The following is a 15,938-nucleotide window of genomic DNA, read 5'->3' on the forward strand; positions in this document are numbered from 1 at the left end:
TCAACCTTGTTGGTTATTCAATTCAATTCAATTCAAAGATACTTTATTGATCCCCGAGGGGAAATTAGAATTCCAGTACAACCCATCCAAACATACATCATGACACAAGACAAGGGGGGGACGGGTCACCGAGGCTTTGCTGCCCACTCACAGGCGCTGCCCTTGCTAGATGAGAAAAGAGGCCACATTAGGTAAGTAGAGGGAAAAAATCATATTTCACACTTTATCCTTAGCAGGATACAGTTTGAGATTGCAAAAAACCTCAGCACAAAGAAGCAACAAGTTTACAAAACAACATCATGCCGGGAACGGTGAAGGTGGTGTGAGGGGGTGCATTTGTTTATCTTGAGCATGTGTGTGTGTGCGAGTGAGTGTGTGCAAGTAAGTCCATGAAGCACTGTCACAGAGGCCATTGTCCTTGATGGTACATTGGAATGTTCATCAACCGGCCGTTCTGAGCAGGTCCACAGATGTCCTCAGGGAAGGGAGGAGGCCGAGGGAGCAGAGCGTCATGTTTACATAACTTCCAGGAGGCTCCACAAAGAAGACAAGACACAGAGCTGAAGCAGGGCAGATATGGGAGGGGTGCAGGAGACAGAGAAAAGCGTCCTCCTCCGCAGAAAGAAAAGACAGATCTGGCGTTAGATAAAAAAATACTAGGAAGTAGTGGCTTGAACAGTTGCCACTTTAGCCACTTTAGCCTAGCTAGTGAGCCTGCCCTGCAAACTTTCTTCCGCTTTCTATGTTTTTCACCTACTCTTGGGCCGATCATCCAAGGAGACCCTGGAGATCTGGCTATGTCTTCCAGCATGATGTGAGAGCAGGAGTAACACACTTTAATAGTCTTTTCACAGCATAATCCCAAGCTTAATATCATCATGGCTGTTGACTGATTCCGTGCAACATATGGTGGTGGTTATTAGTAAAAATAAATACAATAAATTTTTTTTTTAAAAAGCACAGAATACAGAAAGCAGTGTGCTGGCATCATACAGTATTTGTTTTGATACGTGCGTACCAAACAGACTGGGGCACATTAGTCCACAAATAAAGTTATGGGTGAAAAATGTAAGTTTAATTTCTGCCTTTAGTTTTTTTTAACTTTTGTTAAGTGCCTTGTGTGTAACTGGTGAACTATTTTCTGTATTAATATAAGCATATATATATATATATATATAAATATATGGATCATTATCCTGTGGAAAGACCCAGTTATAACCCATTTTCGGTTTTCTATCTGTAGCCTCCAAATTTTTTATGTAAAATCTCCAAAATGTAAGAATTCCTGATGTCATCTATCCTAAGAAGGTTCCCAGACTATTTGGAAGAGCAGCAGGCCCACAGCATTACAGATCTTCCATCATACTTAAGAGTGAACATCAGCATGATTTTTCATATATTCATCCAGTTTCATGCAAAACCCAGCTCGAGTGTTTGTTACCGAAAAGCTCAATAATCTGGTCAGTAGCCCTCCAGAGGTGTTAAAGGTCAGTACTCAGGAGCCGGTGTCCGGAATGTTTATTTGTTACCCTGATTCAACACCCCTGAATCAAATTAATGTTTCAATAGCAAACTGTTGCAGAGCTAGGTGGCATGCTAAGGAAGTAATTTGGCCATTTGAATCAGCTGTGTTGGAACAAGGACACATCTAAAACCTCCAGGACACTGGCCTTCGAGGACTGGAGCTGGACACCCCTGTGTGTATTATAGGGACGGTATGAAACAAAAAATTATTTTCTGATCTCAATACTAAACAACCAGATGGCATGAAGATAGAGTCTAACTGTTGTTGTGGCGACTTTGTGTTCTCAAGATACCAATCTTTGCTGTTGAAAAGCTCTGATCAACTTGTAGGAAAGTATAAACTGAATGCTTTAGTTATATTATTTTTCTGTAATCGTTTAGGGGTACAGTTAGCAAGGCCTTCACATATCTTTACCTGGTGTGCCAACAAATTTGTCTGGTTCTGGAAATGAACAGCTAGGTTGCTGCATATTCGCAAGTGTCGTCCTCCCAGGATTTCACTGTCATGAAGAGCTTAGAATGTACCAAAAGTGGATCAGAAAAAGAGTTAGCTACTGTCTCAAAGATCTCTGAACCTTACCGATTCATTTGAGGAAAAAGGCTGGCCTATGTTCTCTGATGAAAACAAATGATTCAAGTCAATTTGTTAAAAAAAAACAAAAAAAACAGAATTGTTCTGATAAAGTCTCAAGAGATGTGTATTCTAGTTCATTGTGTTATGATTTGGGGTTGTTTGGTTTTTGGTTTCTGGTTTTTTCTTATGTTTTTCACAGTTAAGGTTTTGACTTGTTCTTTTGTTTATTATTATTCTTCTTCTTAGATTTTGAATCATTATTATTTTCCTGGTCATGCTTTAGTTTTGTCGTCTTGTTCATGTTTTGTCAAGTTTTGTTTTCGGATCATGTCATGCCTGTCTCACCTGCCCGTTTGTTGTTTTGTTCCAGCCTCCTGCTGTGAATGAGTTTTAATTTTTTTGTCATTAAAACCTTTTTACTTACCGACATGCTGCCTTCTAGTCTACATTCTGGGGTCCTATATCTCGCAAGCCATTACACGTTGAGTATGGGTATGTGGTCACATAGTGGTCAGAGTGTTAATGCTGACTCCTGTCAACTGCAGTGTCTACAATATGCATGTGGGAAGTACAAGCATTGAACTATTATAATAAAGTGGACATGCATGCTGTGCAGTATGTCAGTCATACTTATGCTTTAGGTGTGGTTACAGTGAATGGCTTCGGACACCTTCCACTGGCATTGGGCCAGTATGATAACCTTGTATAAAAATACCACAGTTTTACAATATCATAGTGTTAACTAAGAAATAAAAAAAAAAAGAAATCTATAATATGATCTCATTTATTTAGGTTGAAACAGAACAGTAACAACTATTCCTGCTGCTTCTATAGAAAGCTAACATTAATCATTACAGTTATAATGCCATCTATACAATTTAGCCATTGTTAATTTGATATTCATACAGACTGTTTTTTATGAATGGAAATATTTCCAATTGCCAAATTCGAGGGTAAAGTAAAATGACAGCAACAGGTAGGTGAGGTACATTACGCTACGCTTCATAAGGCTTCATAAGGCTGCAGAAAACTCCAGTCACTCCAGCACTTTTAATGGCCCCTTATTAAAAGTATTGTAAAGATCAAAGGTGCATTTCTTTTTCAACAACTGTTCAATTATAAAAAAAAATCTACGGGATACAAATATTAATTTCCAATGCAGATTTTACCAAAAATACAAACTGCACAACTGTGGACATGGATACAGAGGCTGAAAAGGGGTGACCAGGGTCATGTTAAACTGTTATGTATTTGTTTATATTCTTATTGATGTTTTCAATTTAATTGATTTCCACACATTTGCCACAAGTAACCTGTCATCTTTATTATGTGGCATGCCTGCACAGCAGTAATACAGCTGATAAACAAATCCACTATAATATACATTAAACACACTACAAGTTTGTTAGGTATTAATTAGTCGATTCAGAGGGAAGAGGGAACGACACAGAGTCCCTGTTAATCTTGCGCAAGAGGTAGCTCACACTCTGCAGTGCAAATCTACAAAGTGTTGGCACCCTCTGTCTTTATTTATATATGCTGGTTCACACACAGTTCAACAGACAGTTCAGGCATTTAGGGTGTGTGTGTGTGTGTGTCTGTGGCATAGCTGTCAAGTCTCCCGTTTTGGCCGGGAAACTACCGTATTTTAACCTCTTTCCCGCCGTCCTCCCGTATTAGTATTTTCCCGTAAATCTCCCGTATTACTATATAATTTAAAAAAAACATTCCTCTGGATAGACGTGACGAAAGGGAAGGCATTCCTGCCAGAAAAGGAAAGACATCGTGCAAATATCTTGAAAAATGGGACAGCGAATTTTCTTTTCTAAAGAAGAGCAGGATGGGGCACAGTCACGCGTTCTGTAAGATTTGTAACTGCAATTTTAGTGTCTCTCACGGGGGAAGGAACGACATCAGTCAGCATGAAAAATCGACCAAGCACAAGCGCTGGCTAGAGGCACAGAAACATGCCCAGGCGATGTCAACATTTGTGACTAGAAATACCACCGAGGCAGACCAGGTCATAAATGCGGAGGTTAAAATGGCAATGCTGTGTGCCAAAAACAATGTTGCTTTCAACTTCTGTGATGACTTCAATAAGTGTGTAGCTGAAATGTTCCCGGACTCTGCTATCGCACGGAAATTCTCGGCGGGAAAAACCAAGGCTGCCCAACTCAACCAAAAGGTAAGCTGAGTCAAATTAAGTATGAGTATTGTGTATGCATATGCCTACTTAATAATGTCCCATATGCATATTGTAGGGTAACGGTTAGCTAATTTTAATTACTGGGCTCTCTCAACAGGTGTCATAGCAACAGAGCTAGATGACGAGTTGGCCAAAACATGCCGATCTCAGCCATTTTCTGTGATGTGCGACAAATCGAACAACAGAAAAGGAAATAAAGAATTTGTCATCCTAACTATACTCTACGATGAGGCCACTCTGCAGGTCTTTACAAGATTCATGGAGATGCCTGTAAGCAACGTGGGAAATGCAGAAAATCTGTATGAAAAACTGAGTGAAGCACTAAGGTAAGGGAACTGCACTGTGTTGTTGACGTGTGTAATAGTTTGCTTGTAATTATAACCATACGTTTTGTCTAAGTCGTTTTATGGCATTTCTTTCTGTTATCCATAGAAAAAGGGGCATCCCATGGGAGAACCTGATAGCCTTTAACTCTGATAATGCGAGCGTCATGAAAGGCAGACACAACTCAGTTATCAGCAGATTGAAACAGAGCCAGCCCCACGTCCAGGATCTCGGCTGCATCTGCCACCTGGCACAGCTGGCCACTGGCTGTGGCATCAGAGCAGCCCAGGTACCGGTGGAAGACATCCGGGTGGGAATATACACCCACTTTGATAAAAGGTAGATGCAAATAAATTAAATAGGACCTCTATTTTTTCTAGTTCTGCAGTTAATATTCTTATAAACATTTTTCTATCTTTCAGTGCAAAAAGATGTGAACTCTACAAAGGGTTTGTAGATTTCACTGATTCAGACCACCTGAAGCTCCTCAGGTACTGCTGCACCAGATGGCTGAGTCTGCTAACCTGCATCCAGAGAGTGTTGAACCAGTGGGATGCACTGCAGGTAAGGATGATAACTCCAGCAGATATATACACAGTTAACTATGCTAGATTTCCATTTTAACCATGAATTGCCACCCTGTGTCCATATGTACTGTAGGCCTACTTTAACAGTCATGAGGAGGTGGAGAGGAGTGCCAAAGTGCGCGATCTAGCAAGCCATCTGCGTGATCCAATTGTGAAAGCTTACTTCATGTTCCTGAGTGCTGCCCTTAAGCCTTTATATGAATTTAATATTGTCTTCCAGGTGGGTGTCAATCATATTGGATGAATTAAATATGATTGTACTTATTGTAGCCTTTTTATTACAGTGTGACCAATTATATTTTCTTCAGTCAGCGGCCGTGCAGATTCACAGACTTGAAGAGGAGATGTGCAGGCTGATCAAGAGGATCCTGGGGTTCCTCATACCAGCCAGGGCCATCATGGGTGTACCTCTCAAGAAGGTGGAGTATGGAGAAGGACATCAGTTGGCTGACGAAGAGCTCTTTATAGGAGCACAAACAAAGGCATTCATGGCAAGGAAAGAGCTCCCTGTGTCAGCGGAGAAGAAAATCTTTCAGTGAGTATATTACCCAGCAGTTATTTAATTATATAATCTTTTCACAGTATGAGATTATAGGCTGTAGTGTTTTTTGTTTACTCTTATGCTGTTTTTACCCTTATGTTGTTGTAGATCTGTGAGAAGATTCTATGAAGCAGTGTTTCAGAAGATGTTCTCCTCCTTTCCTCTTGACCATCCACTCCTGAAGGACATGAAAGTGCTGGACCCTGCTGCTCGCCTTGACATTACTCCAGGGACAGGTAGATGTTAGAGTCAGTTCCTCATTGATTAAATGAATAAATGAATATTGCATGGTTTAGATCTGCAATGTTCAGTCAAACACTTGTTTTACATTACAGTGGCAAGGCTAGGGACCTTTTTCCCTCAGTTGAGCTTGAGTGAGGATAGGCTGAGAGAGGAACTCATTGACTACCAGGTGACAGATAGCAAGCATCTCCCACAAGAAGACAAAACTGACAGATTCTAGGGACTGGTAGGGAAAGATGTGAGGTTCAGTGAGCTGCCAAGATTAATGAAGGCTTTACTATGCATTCCCCACAGCAATGCCAGTTCTGAAAGAGTGTTCAGTATGGTAAGAAAGATTGTTACAGAGAATAGGATGTCATTAGACAACAGCACGGTTTGTGCTTTACTGTCATGTAAAATCAACCACTCTGGCCCAGGCCACAAATACACTCCATCCAAACGAGTCTTAAAGGATGCAAAGTCTGCAACAAGTCTGTATAATAAGTCTTTAGTGAATGCCACAGAAACACCTGAGTGAACATGAGAAATTTAAATAAAATGTGTAATGAAGACAAAATGTAAATGTTTAACCTAAAGACAAGCAATGTATATATAAACTGAAAATGTGTGAAATAAATAAATGTGCTTGAACCCCTTTTGTGTTTCATTTAGGCTCTGTTATAACATAGGAATGTCCACAGCATTCAGTGTCAACAAAGGTAGGCTTATTGTAGTCTGTTAGTGGTTGACAAGTGGTTATTTTAGATATCTTGTACACCTGTGCTAAAATGCAAGGGATACTGGAGCTTGGTCGGGGTAGTGGGATGGCTCACAGCGGTCCCCAGAAAATTTCCCTTATTTTCAAATCCAAAAATTGACAGGTATGGTCTGTGGGGGTGTGAAGAGTTACGGTGTGTGTCTGTTCTTCCACAGAGAGGGAGTGGAGACTGGCACAGGCAGTCACCAGATGTCGCTGATAGAAGCATAACTCACTTCTACCCTATCCCGCTTTCTGTGACATGAAAGAAGAAAGAGCACTTTGTACAGACATATGAGTGATAAATAATACAAAAGCTTTCAAACCCTAACAAAGTTGCATTTAAAGTAGTGGATTTAATTATGTGAGGTGAAGAATTAAATCAATTGCTGCACTTGCTTCAGTGCGCTTTCTTTTAACAATAAAAAAAAACAATCATGCCTGGTAGCTATGGCAAATGTGTTTGTTTTGCAGGTTAAGGCAGAATATATATTTGGTATTTAAATAAAATCTGTCCATTCAAGCCTGATTTGGTTCTCTTAAAGTTCTTTTGCTTTCCATGATTTAGAAACTTAGCAACATAGTCAACACATTTGTCTGGGGGTTTTCCACAGCCGCACAGAATACACGTAAACTCTCTGAAGAACAAATGTGAATTAAAAACAAAGAAAACCCAAATTATTACTTTGAGTGCATTAGCTGTACTTTGCAAAACTCTGTTCTGTAGACTTACAATGATGTCTCCGAGTTGGTTGCATGGAATGCAAAATTTGGTTTGCAGCATAGATACATTTTATCCAGTTAAATCAAGACTCACAGAGAAATTGCAAACACATGGAAGAACTGACTGTGGTACGTTGTTTTATAAAGGGTGAACCATAACAAGCCCAAGCCACATTCCAAACTATCTAAATTAAGTAATCATTTGTTCAGCAGCTTCAGACATATAACTGTTGAGCAAGTGCCACACATTTGACCAGTCAGCAGATTGTACAGCATGGCTTCTGTTTTTCTTTCACGTTTCTGAAACTTAGTCCCACCCCTCTCTCTTGGTTTCTTTTGGTTGAGCTTCCTGCTGGAACCTGGTTACACTTCTTCACTTCCTTCATGCAGCCGATCTCACCATGGTCTTCCTCAATAGCAACTAGTTCGGCCTTAAGGGAACCATGAAACTCCTGTACCTGACTGCTATCATCCAATGCTGTATGCAAACCTAGAAAGATGGCTGTGATTGGCTCAGAGCTTTCTACGGTGTGAAGTATGGTGTAAGGATTGTCATCTGCGCAGATAGGAGAGGGCACCCTGTTGCAGTGGGCGGGGTTGCTGTACAGAACAGTGCAATGGCTGTTGCTTTTCTCTGTTTGAATGTTTGATGTATAGCAGCAGTAAACTTTGTCCTCATCAACAGAAGGAAAAAATCTGGCTGCAACATGGCACAGTTCCGTTGGACAGGCTGTCACTTCATTCTGGTCATGTGATTGGGGATAAGGGTAGCCATTGGATCTGCTGTTATTTATCCTACAGCTTCTTCTGAACCTGCCAGAGTGGGGACTAGAAGGTCGATCTTGTACAATACTGTGACAATTTCTCATTTGACATGAACTGTAGTGGTAATCTATCTGGTTGCTATAGTGATGACCTAACTCCCAATGGGTTCTTGAGAATTGGCTGTGCTCATCATGTGGTCATCTTTGCCAGTTTTCCCTGCAGTTAACATCTTTCTTTGCCAAGCTGCCTCTGTGGACAAAGTTTTCATAATGTCCTTCCTGGGTGTGTCATCTTGATGATTGTAATGGCTGGGCTCATCGTATTTACTGTAATCTTGCAGGTAGCTTTGGTGTTCTGGGTGACTGTATATTGTAGCACTTCTCAGCAGCCGTTCCACCTCACTGGCTTACATCTCAGTAACACACTTCTGAACTTGTGAATCCTAAAAGATCGATAAAAGGAATACAATTAAAGGTGCACTTCCACTACAGGAATCTTTTCTAGAAACCAGGGTATCCACAAATATGAATTTCCAATGCAGATTTTACCAAAATAAAAACTGCACAAATAACAAGATAAATTGTGTTTTTGCAGTGAACATCCGGTTGATTTGGTGGTTTTTGCAAACACTGTTCTGGACGAGTGACTATTAACAGATTCTGCATTTACCAGGGGAAACTAAAACAAACTCAGTCATATCAGTTTAATATAGTCTACATCTTATAATATCTGAAAACTTTAATACACATTAGATTATTCACTATTTTGATTATTAGATTATTGTTTATAGCTCTGAGTGGCAAAAGAGATAGAAAATATTTTATTCAAACTAATATAACAGGGGTTTATGTTCTGAGGCACACATAAAAACATCCATAACATCTTTGTTGGTCTCTAGCATGAGATGCTGATGCTGCATGTATAGGTGGTTAATGCTGTAAACACTGTTTTCAAACATTTTAGCTATAAGAGCAGGTTTTAGGCTCAATCTCATCAGTCTCTCTTCTTTTCTCATTCCTATTGATTCAATTTGAAGAATACAGAAGTCTGTGTCAGTAAAATCTTTTTAAAATATGTTACAGTGACACATTGCCATTTACTTTGTAGTGACTCTTTATAAGTTATAAAGTAAAATAGCTGTGACGGAGTTATTTATTTTATGATCTCTCTCACACTCTCAGTCACTGTACAAGGCCTTGATAGAAACTTTTGCAGTGTAAATGTTCACCAAACAACTGTCAGGGAAAAGTATTTGGTTCCATAGTAGAAACACGCTTTCAGATAATGCAGAGAAGTTAAGGAGTAGACTTTTTAACCTCTCCTAAAGAGAAAATATTTTTTCAACCATTCATCCATCCATCCATTTTTGTTGCGAGTAAGCAGTGATCTACGGGCAAGAGGTGGGTACAGGTCGCCAGTCCATCACATGGTTTTCAACCAGAACACCAAATTGTTAATATTATGTATATATAACCCAATTGATTGGCAAAATATTTATCTTAATTCACTCAGTGAAGCTAAGTGTCAGGTCATACAGGATATACAGTATGACAAGTACAGTGCTGTGCAAAAGTCTTGCTCATTTCTTTATGCTCAGACTTTATTTGAAACATGTTCTTAGATATTTTTTTCATGATTTCTTCTAAGGTTATCTTTAGATTTCACTCCTTTAACTAAAGGGCTTGTTCATGATCATCTCTGCCGGTTACTGATATCAAGGTACACCAAATGTTTATAAATTACAGTTTCAAAATAACCAAAATTTATTTGCAAGGCAAAATACTATAATTTTCTCCACTTGTAAGGAGCACAGCCTAATAACAAAGTGCTGCTCATCTCCCACCTGCTTGCTGTGCACTGTTGGTAAGCTGGCTGAAATAAGGCTATTAGGCTTCTCATGCATATAATACAGACAAATCCTGCAGTTTGGAACAATTTCTGACGCAAAAAATATTATTTTAAAACTACTATAGGTAAGCAGCTTGTCTGTTGACTGCAGGCTCTAACTGAGATTATAGGTAATACCTAATTAAACTTGTAATTGTAACTTTTTATACTTCTGTTACTCTTTTAGGAGTAAAAGGTCAAAAAGCCGCAATATTCTGGGCAATAAGCCCACTAAATTAAGCAGGCCTTTTTGCTATATTTTTTTGCTATATCAGTTTGTATTACAATGCAAATAGCAAATAAATGTTATTGAAAACAAGAATATAACTGAAATAATCATGTTCTTACTTTAGCAGCTGTTGGGAAACTTGACTATATTTTTCTTTAAAATTAAAGCACTTAGATGGCGTTTTGATTTTACTTTTTTGTGTAAATATCTGGTATTTTTATTCAAGTTTGTCATAGCATTAAAACATGACATCATAGCTGCCAATGGCTAAGGCTATTAGCTAGCTATTAGCTTACTTATTCATTTGTCCTTAACCTGGCAGTTTCATTCAGTTTATTAAACAGACACTGTGCAGTATGTTGGCATTATCAAGTACCAGTAATCAACAGGAAGTAGGGCTGGATAACAAACTTCGGTTCTTTTAATGGTACCAATGGAAATGCTTCGTTTCTAAAGAGTATCAAAACATGCCTTGTCTTTAGGTGCCAGGTTTCAGCTATTTGCTGTAACTTTAAACGTGATTGCGTCACCCAGGAAAAATACATACATGGTTACGCCTACAGACAGGGTTCACATGTATCTGTGCTGTGTTACTACCTTGGACCGCTTAAAAATGCCACCGAGGTCAAAAGTGTGGCTTTCTTTTAGAAAGATTGATGCCAGTTGTGCGCAATGCAATATATGCAAAAAAGACATCGTTGCTAAGGCTGGCAACACGACTAATTTGATGAAGCACCTAACCGTGCACGGGATCAATGTAAGAGCGAAAAGTTGCTCAGAGTTTGACTGCAAATACAGGACTTAATTATACACTGTTTAAAATACATAAACATAATACAGGACAATGTGACCACTGTGAGATGGATGAAACAATTGAACATGTTTTTATAGAGTGTCAGAAATATGAGCTGGAAAGAAGAGGTATGAAGAGAGAATTTGAAAGGATTAAAGAAAAGTTTAGCATAATAGATTCATTACAAAAGAACATAGGGAGCAAACATATACAAATTATTTTAAGATTCCTAAAAAGAACAAATTTATTTAATAGAATTTGATTATATAAGAAAGATTAATCCATGATGAACCACGCTCCATACCAGTGGTGGCAGTAATGCGCACCTGCAGATTCTTGCCAACTGCCATTAAACACCAGAAGAAGAACAAGAACAAGAATTGCAACTTAATACATGTGTTATGGTTTGCGAGATATAGGACCCCAGAATGCAGACGAGCAGGCAGCGTGATGGTAAGTGCAAAGGTTTAATAACAAAAAAACTCACTCACAGCAGGAGGCAGGAACAAAACAACAAACGGGCAGTCGAGACATGCATGGCATGAGCAAACAACAAGACTTGATATGATAAGACATGATCAGAGAAAAGTGTTTCCACGATGACTAACTGAACAGGTGTGTATATATGGAGTGAAAACCAGGTGGAGCAAGGAGACAGATTAACTTGGAGCAGGTGAACCGAATAAATTTAATTAACAAAACGTGGCTGGAGCAAAACAGAGACTCTTGAACACAAACTAGAAAAACATGAAGCAAAAACATAACCAGATCCGAAAACCAAACTAGACAAAACATGAACAAGATGACAAAACAAAAGCATGACCAGAAAAATAAACAGAAACATGATTCAAAACTTGAACTGTGAATAAGACTAACAAAAACCCAGAAACCAAAAACCAAACAACCGCAAATCATAACAACATGCATTAGTTAGTGTGTAGCTTTATTTTATTGCTATGTAGCTTGCTAAATCAAAACCTAATTAAAGAGTGATATTAACAAGTAACACTTAGCTTGTAAAAATATGCTCATCCATTATGTCGGCTGGTTAAACAGCTTACCTAATCTTCACTGTTATTTTTATGTTCTCACAGTTTTAGACACTGACTTGTCACTTGTTTGCAACTGTTCTTTTGCACTGAAAATTATTTTTTATGAGAGAAATGTGCTAGGAATAGAAAAATCTAAGTTAAAAATAAAACTCAAGATTTGTACTTTAATATGTAATCTAATTTTATTTTTGTTAGGATTGATATTATAAAACTGGTACCGAAAAAAGTATCGTTCAGGAACCGATATTGAAGTGAAGGTATCGGTATTGGTAACGCCATCGAAAATGTTTGATACTCAGCTGTAACAGGAAGTGAGCACATAAGCCCTCAAGGTCCAAGGAAAATTAATGTGCAAGATCACTTTAAAAAAAAGTGTATAGAAATAATCTGATTTCTAAACCTATGCAACATCAATACATTTGCCATTATGGCCTGCTGATTTAAAGAGATTAATTAATCTGGTAGTGCACGTACCTGCTGAGATCGGAGAGCATGAAGACACTTGCTGCCCTCATCATAAACCTTGAGTCCAGTGTGGTTGTTAAATTCTTCAGCGGAAACACTTCCACTGGAAACAGCTAGGTTCTTCCCAGATATCATTTTTGCCGTCACAATGATTTCCATGCTAAGGAGTGCTGCAACACAAAGAAAATACAAATTGTTGTAAATTCCCTGTTATTTTCGTTAAAACAAGATGTTGTGTTGTGTATTAATCAGGCTCCCTTTTGTCAGCTAAGCTTTGCTTTAGTGCTTAGAGACATTTTCTTCCCCCAGGCTGTTTCTCTGATGAACATTTAATAGAGTACCAAACAACCTCATACTGAAGTCGCAATTCCACCTTGTATATGTGTATATTGTATATATGTATTTAAGGACATAAAGATATATGCAGAATATATCTTATAACCCAAAAAACAAAACAAAAAATAAACCCAGAGAGCAATAAAGCTGATTCTGATTAGTTTTGTGTGTGTGTGTGTGTGTGTGTGTGTGTGCGTGTGTGTGTGTGTGTGTGTGTGTGTGTGTGTGTGTGTGTGTGTGTGTGTGTGTGTGTGTGTGTGTGTGTGTGTGTGTGTGTGTGTGTGTGGAGTTGACAAGCACATGTTGCACAGAGGCTGCTTCTCATCCACAAAGAATACGTTTGTGAAGAAAGGAAGTTTCTGATTGCCTAAAAAATGCTTCTGCTGGTTGTTTTCTGGTTGTTTTATGAGAGATAACTGCTGTCTGAAGCCCATTTGATGTGATGCTAAGTTCCTAAAGCTCATGTGTAGTTCAAACTGGAAAGACTCACAAATGAAACAAACACAGAGATGGCAATTAGAGGAGTTTACTAGCTGATGTTTGATTTCTTTTGGCACTCGGACCCTGGTGGAATACAGGTCCTTCTCAAAATATTAGCATATTGTGATAAAGTTCATTATTTTCCATAATGTCATGATGAAAATTTTACGTTCATATATTTTAGATTCATTGCACACTAACTGAAATATGTCAGGTCTTTTATTGTCTTAATACGGATGATTTTGGCATACAGCTCATGAAAACCCAAAATTTCTATCTCACAAAATTAGCATATTTCATCCGACCAATAAAAGAAAAGTGTTTTTAATACAAAAAACGTCAACCTTCAAATAATCATGTACAGTTATGCACTCAATACTTGGTCGGGAATCCTTTTGCAGAAATGACTGCTTCAATGCGGCGTGGCATGGAGGCAATCAGCCTGTGGCACTGCTGAGGTCTTATGGAGGCCCAGGATGCTTCAATAGCGGCCTTTAGCTCATCCAGAGTGTTGGGTCTTGAGTCTCTCAACGTTCTCTTCACAATATCCCACAGATTCTCTATGGGGTTCAGGTCAGGAGAGTTGGCAGGCCAATTGAGCACAGTGATACCATGGTCAGTAAACCATTTACCAGTGGTTTTGGCACTGTGAGCAGGTGCCAGGTCGTGCTGAAAAATGAAATCTTCATCTCCATAAAGCTTTTCAGCAGATGGAAGCATGAAGTGCTCCAAAATTTCCTGATAGCTAGCTGCATTGACCCTGCCCTTGATAAAACACAGTGGACCAACACCAGCAGCTGACACGGCACCCCAGACCATCACTGACTGTGGGTACTTGACAATGGACTTCTGGCATTTTGGCATTTCCTTCTCCCCAGTCTTCCTCCAGACTCTGGCACCTTGATTTCCGAATGACATGCAGAATTTGCTTTCATCCGAAAAAAGTACTTTGGACCACTTCTCTGTAGCCCAGGTCAGGCGCTTCTGCCGCTGTTTCTGGTTCAAAAGTGGCTTGACCTGGGGAATGCGGCACCTGTAGCCCATTTCCTGCACACGCCTGTGCACGGTGGTTCTGGATGTTTCTACTCCAGACTCAGTCCACTGCTTCCGCAGGTCCCCCAAGGTCTGGAATCGGCCCTTCTCCACAATCTTCCTCAGGGTCCGGTCACCTCTTCTCGTTGTGCAGCGTTTTCTGCCACACTTTTTCCTTCCCACAGACTTCCCACTGAGGTGCCTTGATACAGCACTCTAGGAACAGCCTATTCGTTCAGAAATTTCTTTCTGTGTCTTACCCTCTTGCTTGAGGGTGTCAATAGTGGCCTTCTGGACAGCAGTCAGGTCGGCAGTCTTACCCATGATTGGGGTTTTGAGTGATGAACCAGGCTGGGAGTTTTAAAGGCCTCAGAAATCTTTTGCAGGTGTTTAGAGTTAACTCGTTGATTCAGATGATTAGGTTCATAGCTCGTTTAGAGACCCCTTTAATGATATGCTAATTTTGTGAGATAGGAATTTTGGGTTTTCATGAGCTGTATGCCAAAATCATCCGTATTAAGACAATAAAAGACCTGAAATATTTCAGTTAGTGTGCAATGAATCTAAAATATATGAATGTTAAATTTTCCTCATGACATTATGGAAAATAATGAACTTTATCACAATATGCTAATATTTTGAGAAGGACCTGTACATGGATGCTGATAATGACATGAGCTTGAATAAACATCTTAGGGTTAGAATTAGAGAAGTCTCACCCCCAAAAATGGGCCGAGGACGGGGCCGAGGCTGAATATAAATGAAATATTGGTTAGCATGAATGACATGAGATTGATAAGTGAATGGTAGATGTGATGAGATCTGAATAATAAGAGGAGAAGATCAAACTGACTGAATGGAAAGATGTTGAAAGCCTGACAAGGCATGAGAAGGAATGATTTGAGCCTGAAGGAGTGAAAGAAGATTGACAGAGTTTAATGAGATGTAGGATGAATGGAATAGCCTGCAAAAGCATGGAAATGAATGAATATACCTGCTAAGGCATGAGAATGATGAATGGATCCTGCCAAGGCATAATGAGGTTGAGTTGCACCTGCTAAGGAATTGAGAATGATGAGTTGGCCTGCCAAGGCAGAGAGGGATGGATTGTGCCTGCCAAGGCATGAGAGGGATGGACTGTGCCTGCCAAGGCGTAGAGAGGGATGGACTGTGCCTGCCAAGGCGTAGAGAGGGATGGACTGTGCCTGCCAAGGCGTGGAGAGGGATGGACTGTGCCTGCCAAGGCGTAGAGAGGGATGGATTGAGCCTGCTAAGGCATAGGAAGCATAGAATGTGCCTGCTAAAGTGTGGAGAGGGATGGACCCTGCCTGCCAAGGCATAGAGAGGGATGGACTCTGCCTGCCAAGACATAGAGAGGGATGGATTGAGCCTGCCAAGGCGAAGAGAGGGATGGATTGAGCCTGCTAAGGCATAGGAAGCA

General features: G+C 39.7%; 1 protein-coding gene and 1 long non-coding RNA gene across 2 annotated transcripts; one reads left to right on the plus strand and one right to left on the minus strand.

Moving 5' to 3' along the window:
* The first annotated feature begins 546 nt into the window (after positions 1–546).
* On the plus strand, positions 547–6,574 carry LOC124869768. Its single transcript, XM_047367878.1, has 6 exons — positions 547–4,630; positions 4,737–4,967; positions 5,051–5,192; positions 5,289–5,435; positions 5,524–5,750; positions 5,865–6,574. The coding sequence occupies exons 1-6, from the start codon at positions 4,467–4,469 to the stop codon at positions 6,001–6,003; spliced, it is 1,050 nt and encodes a 349-aa protein (XP_047223834.1). The 5' UTR covers positions 547–4,466; the 3' UTR covers positions 6,004–6,574.
* Positions 6,575–7,579: 1,005 nt separating this feature from the next.
* LOC124869774 lies at positions 7,580–12,935 on the minus strand. The gene is made up of 2 exons (XR_007038659.1): positions 12,659–12,935; positions 7,580–8,665 (listed from the first exon to the last, which is right to left on the minus strand). It is a non-coding gene; the product is annotated as an uncharacterized LOC124869774 (long non-coding RNA).
* Between the last annotated feature and the right edge of the window lie 3,003 nt (positions 12,936–15,938).

The sequence above is a fragment of the Girardinichthys multiradiatus genome, chromosome 6, assembly GCF_021462225.1.
Source record: "Girardinichthys multiradiatus isolate DD_20200921_A chromosome 6, DD_fGirMul_XY1, whole genome shotgun sequence".
Lineage (NCBI taxonomy): Eukaryota > Metazoa > Chordata > Actinopteri > Cyprinodontiformes > Goodeidae > Girardinichthys > Girardinichthys multiradiatus.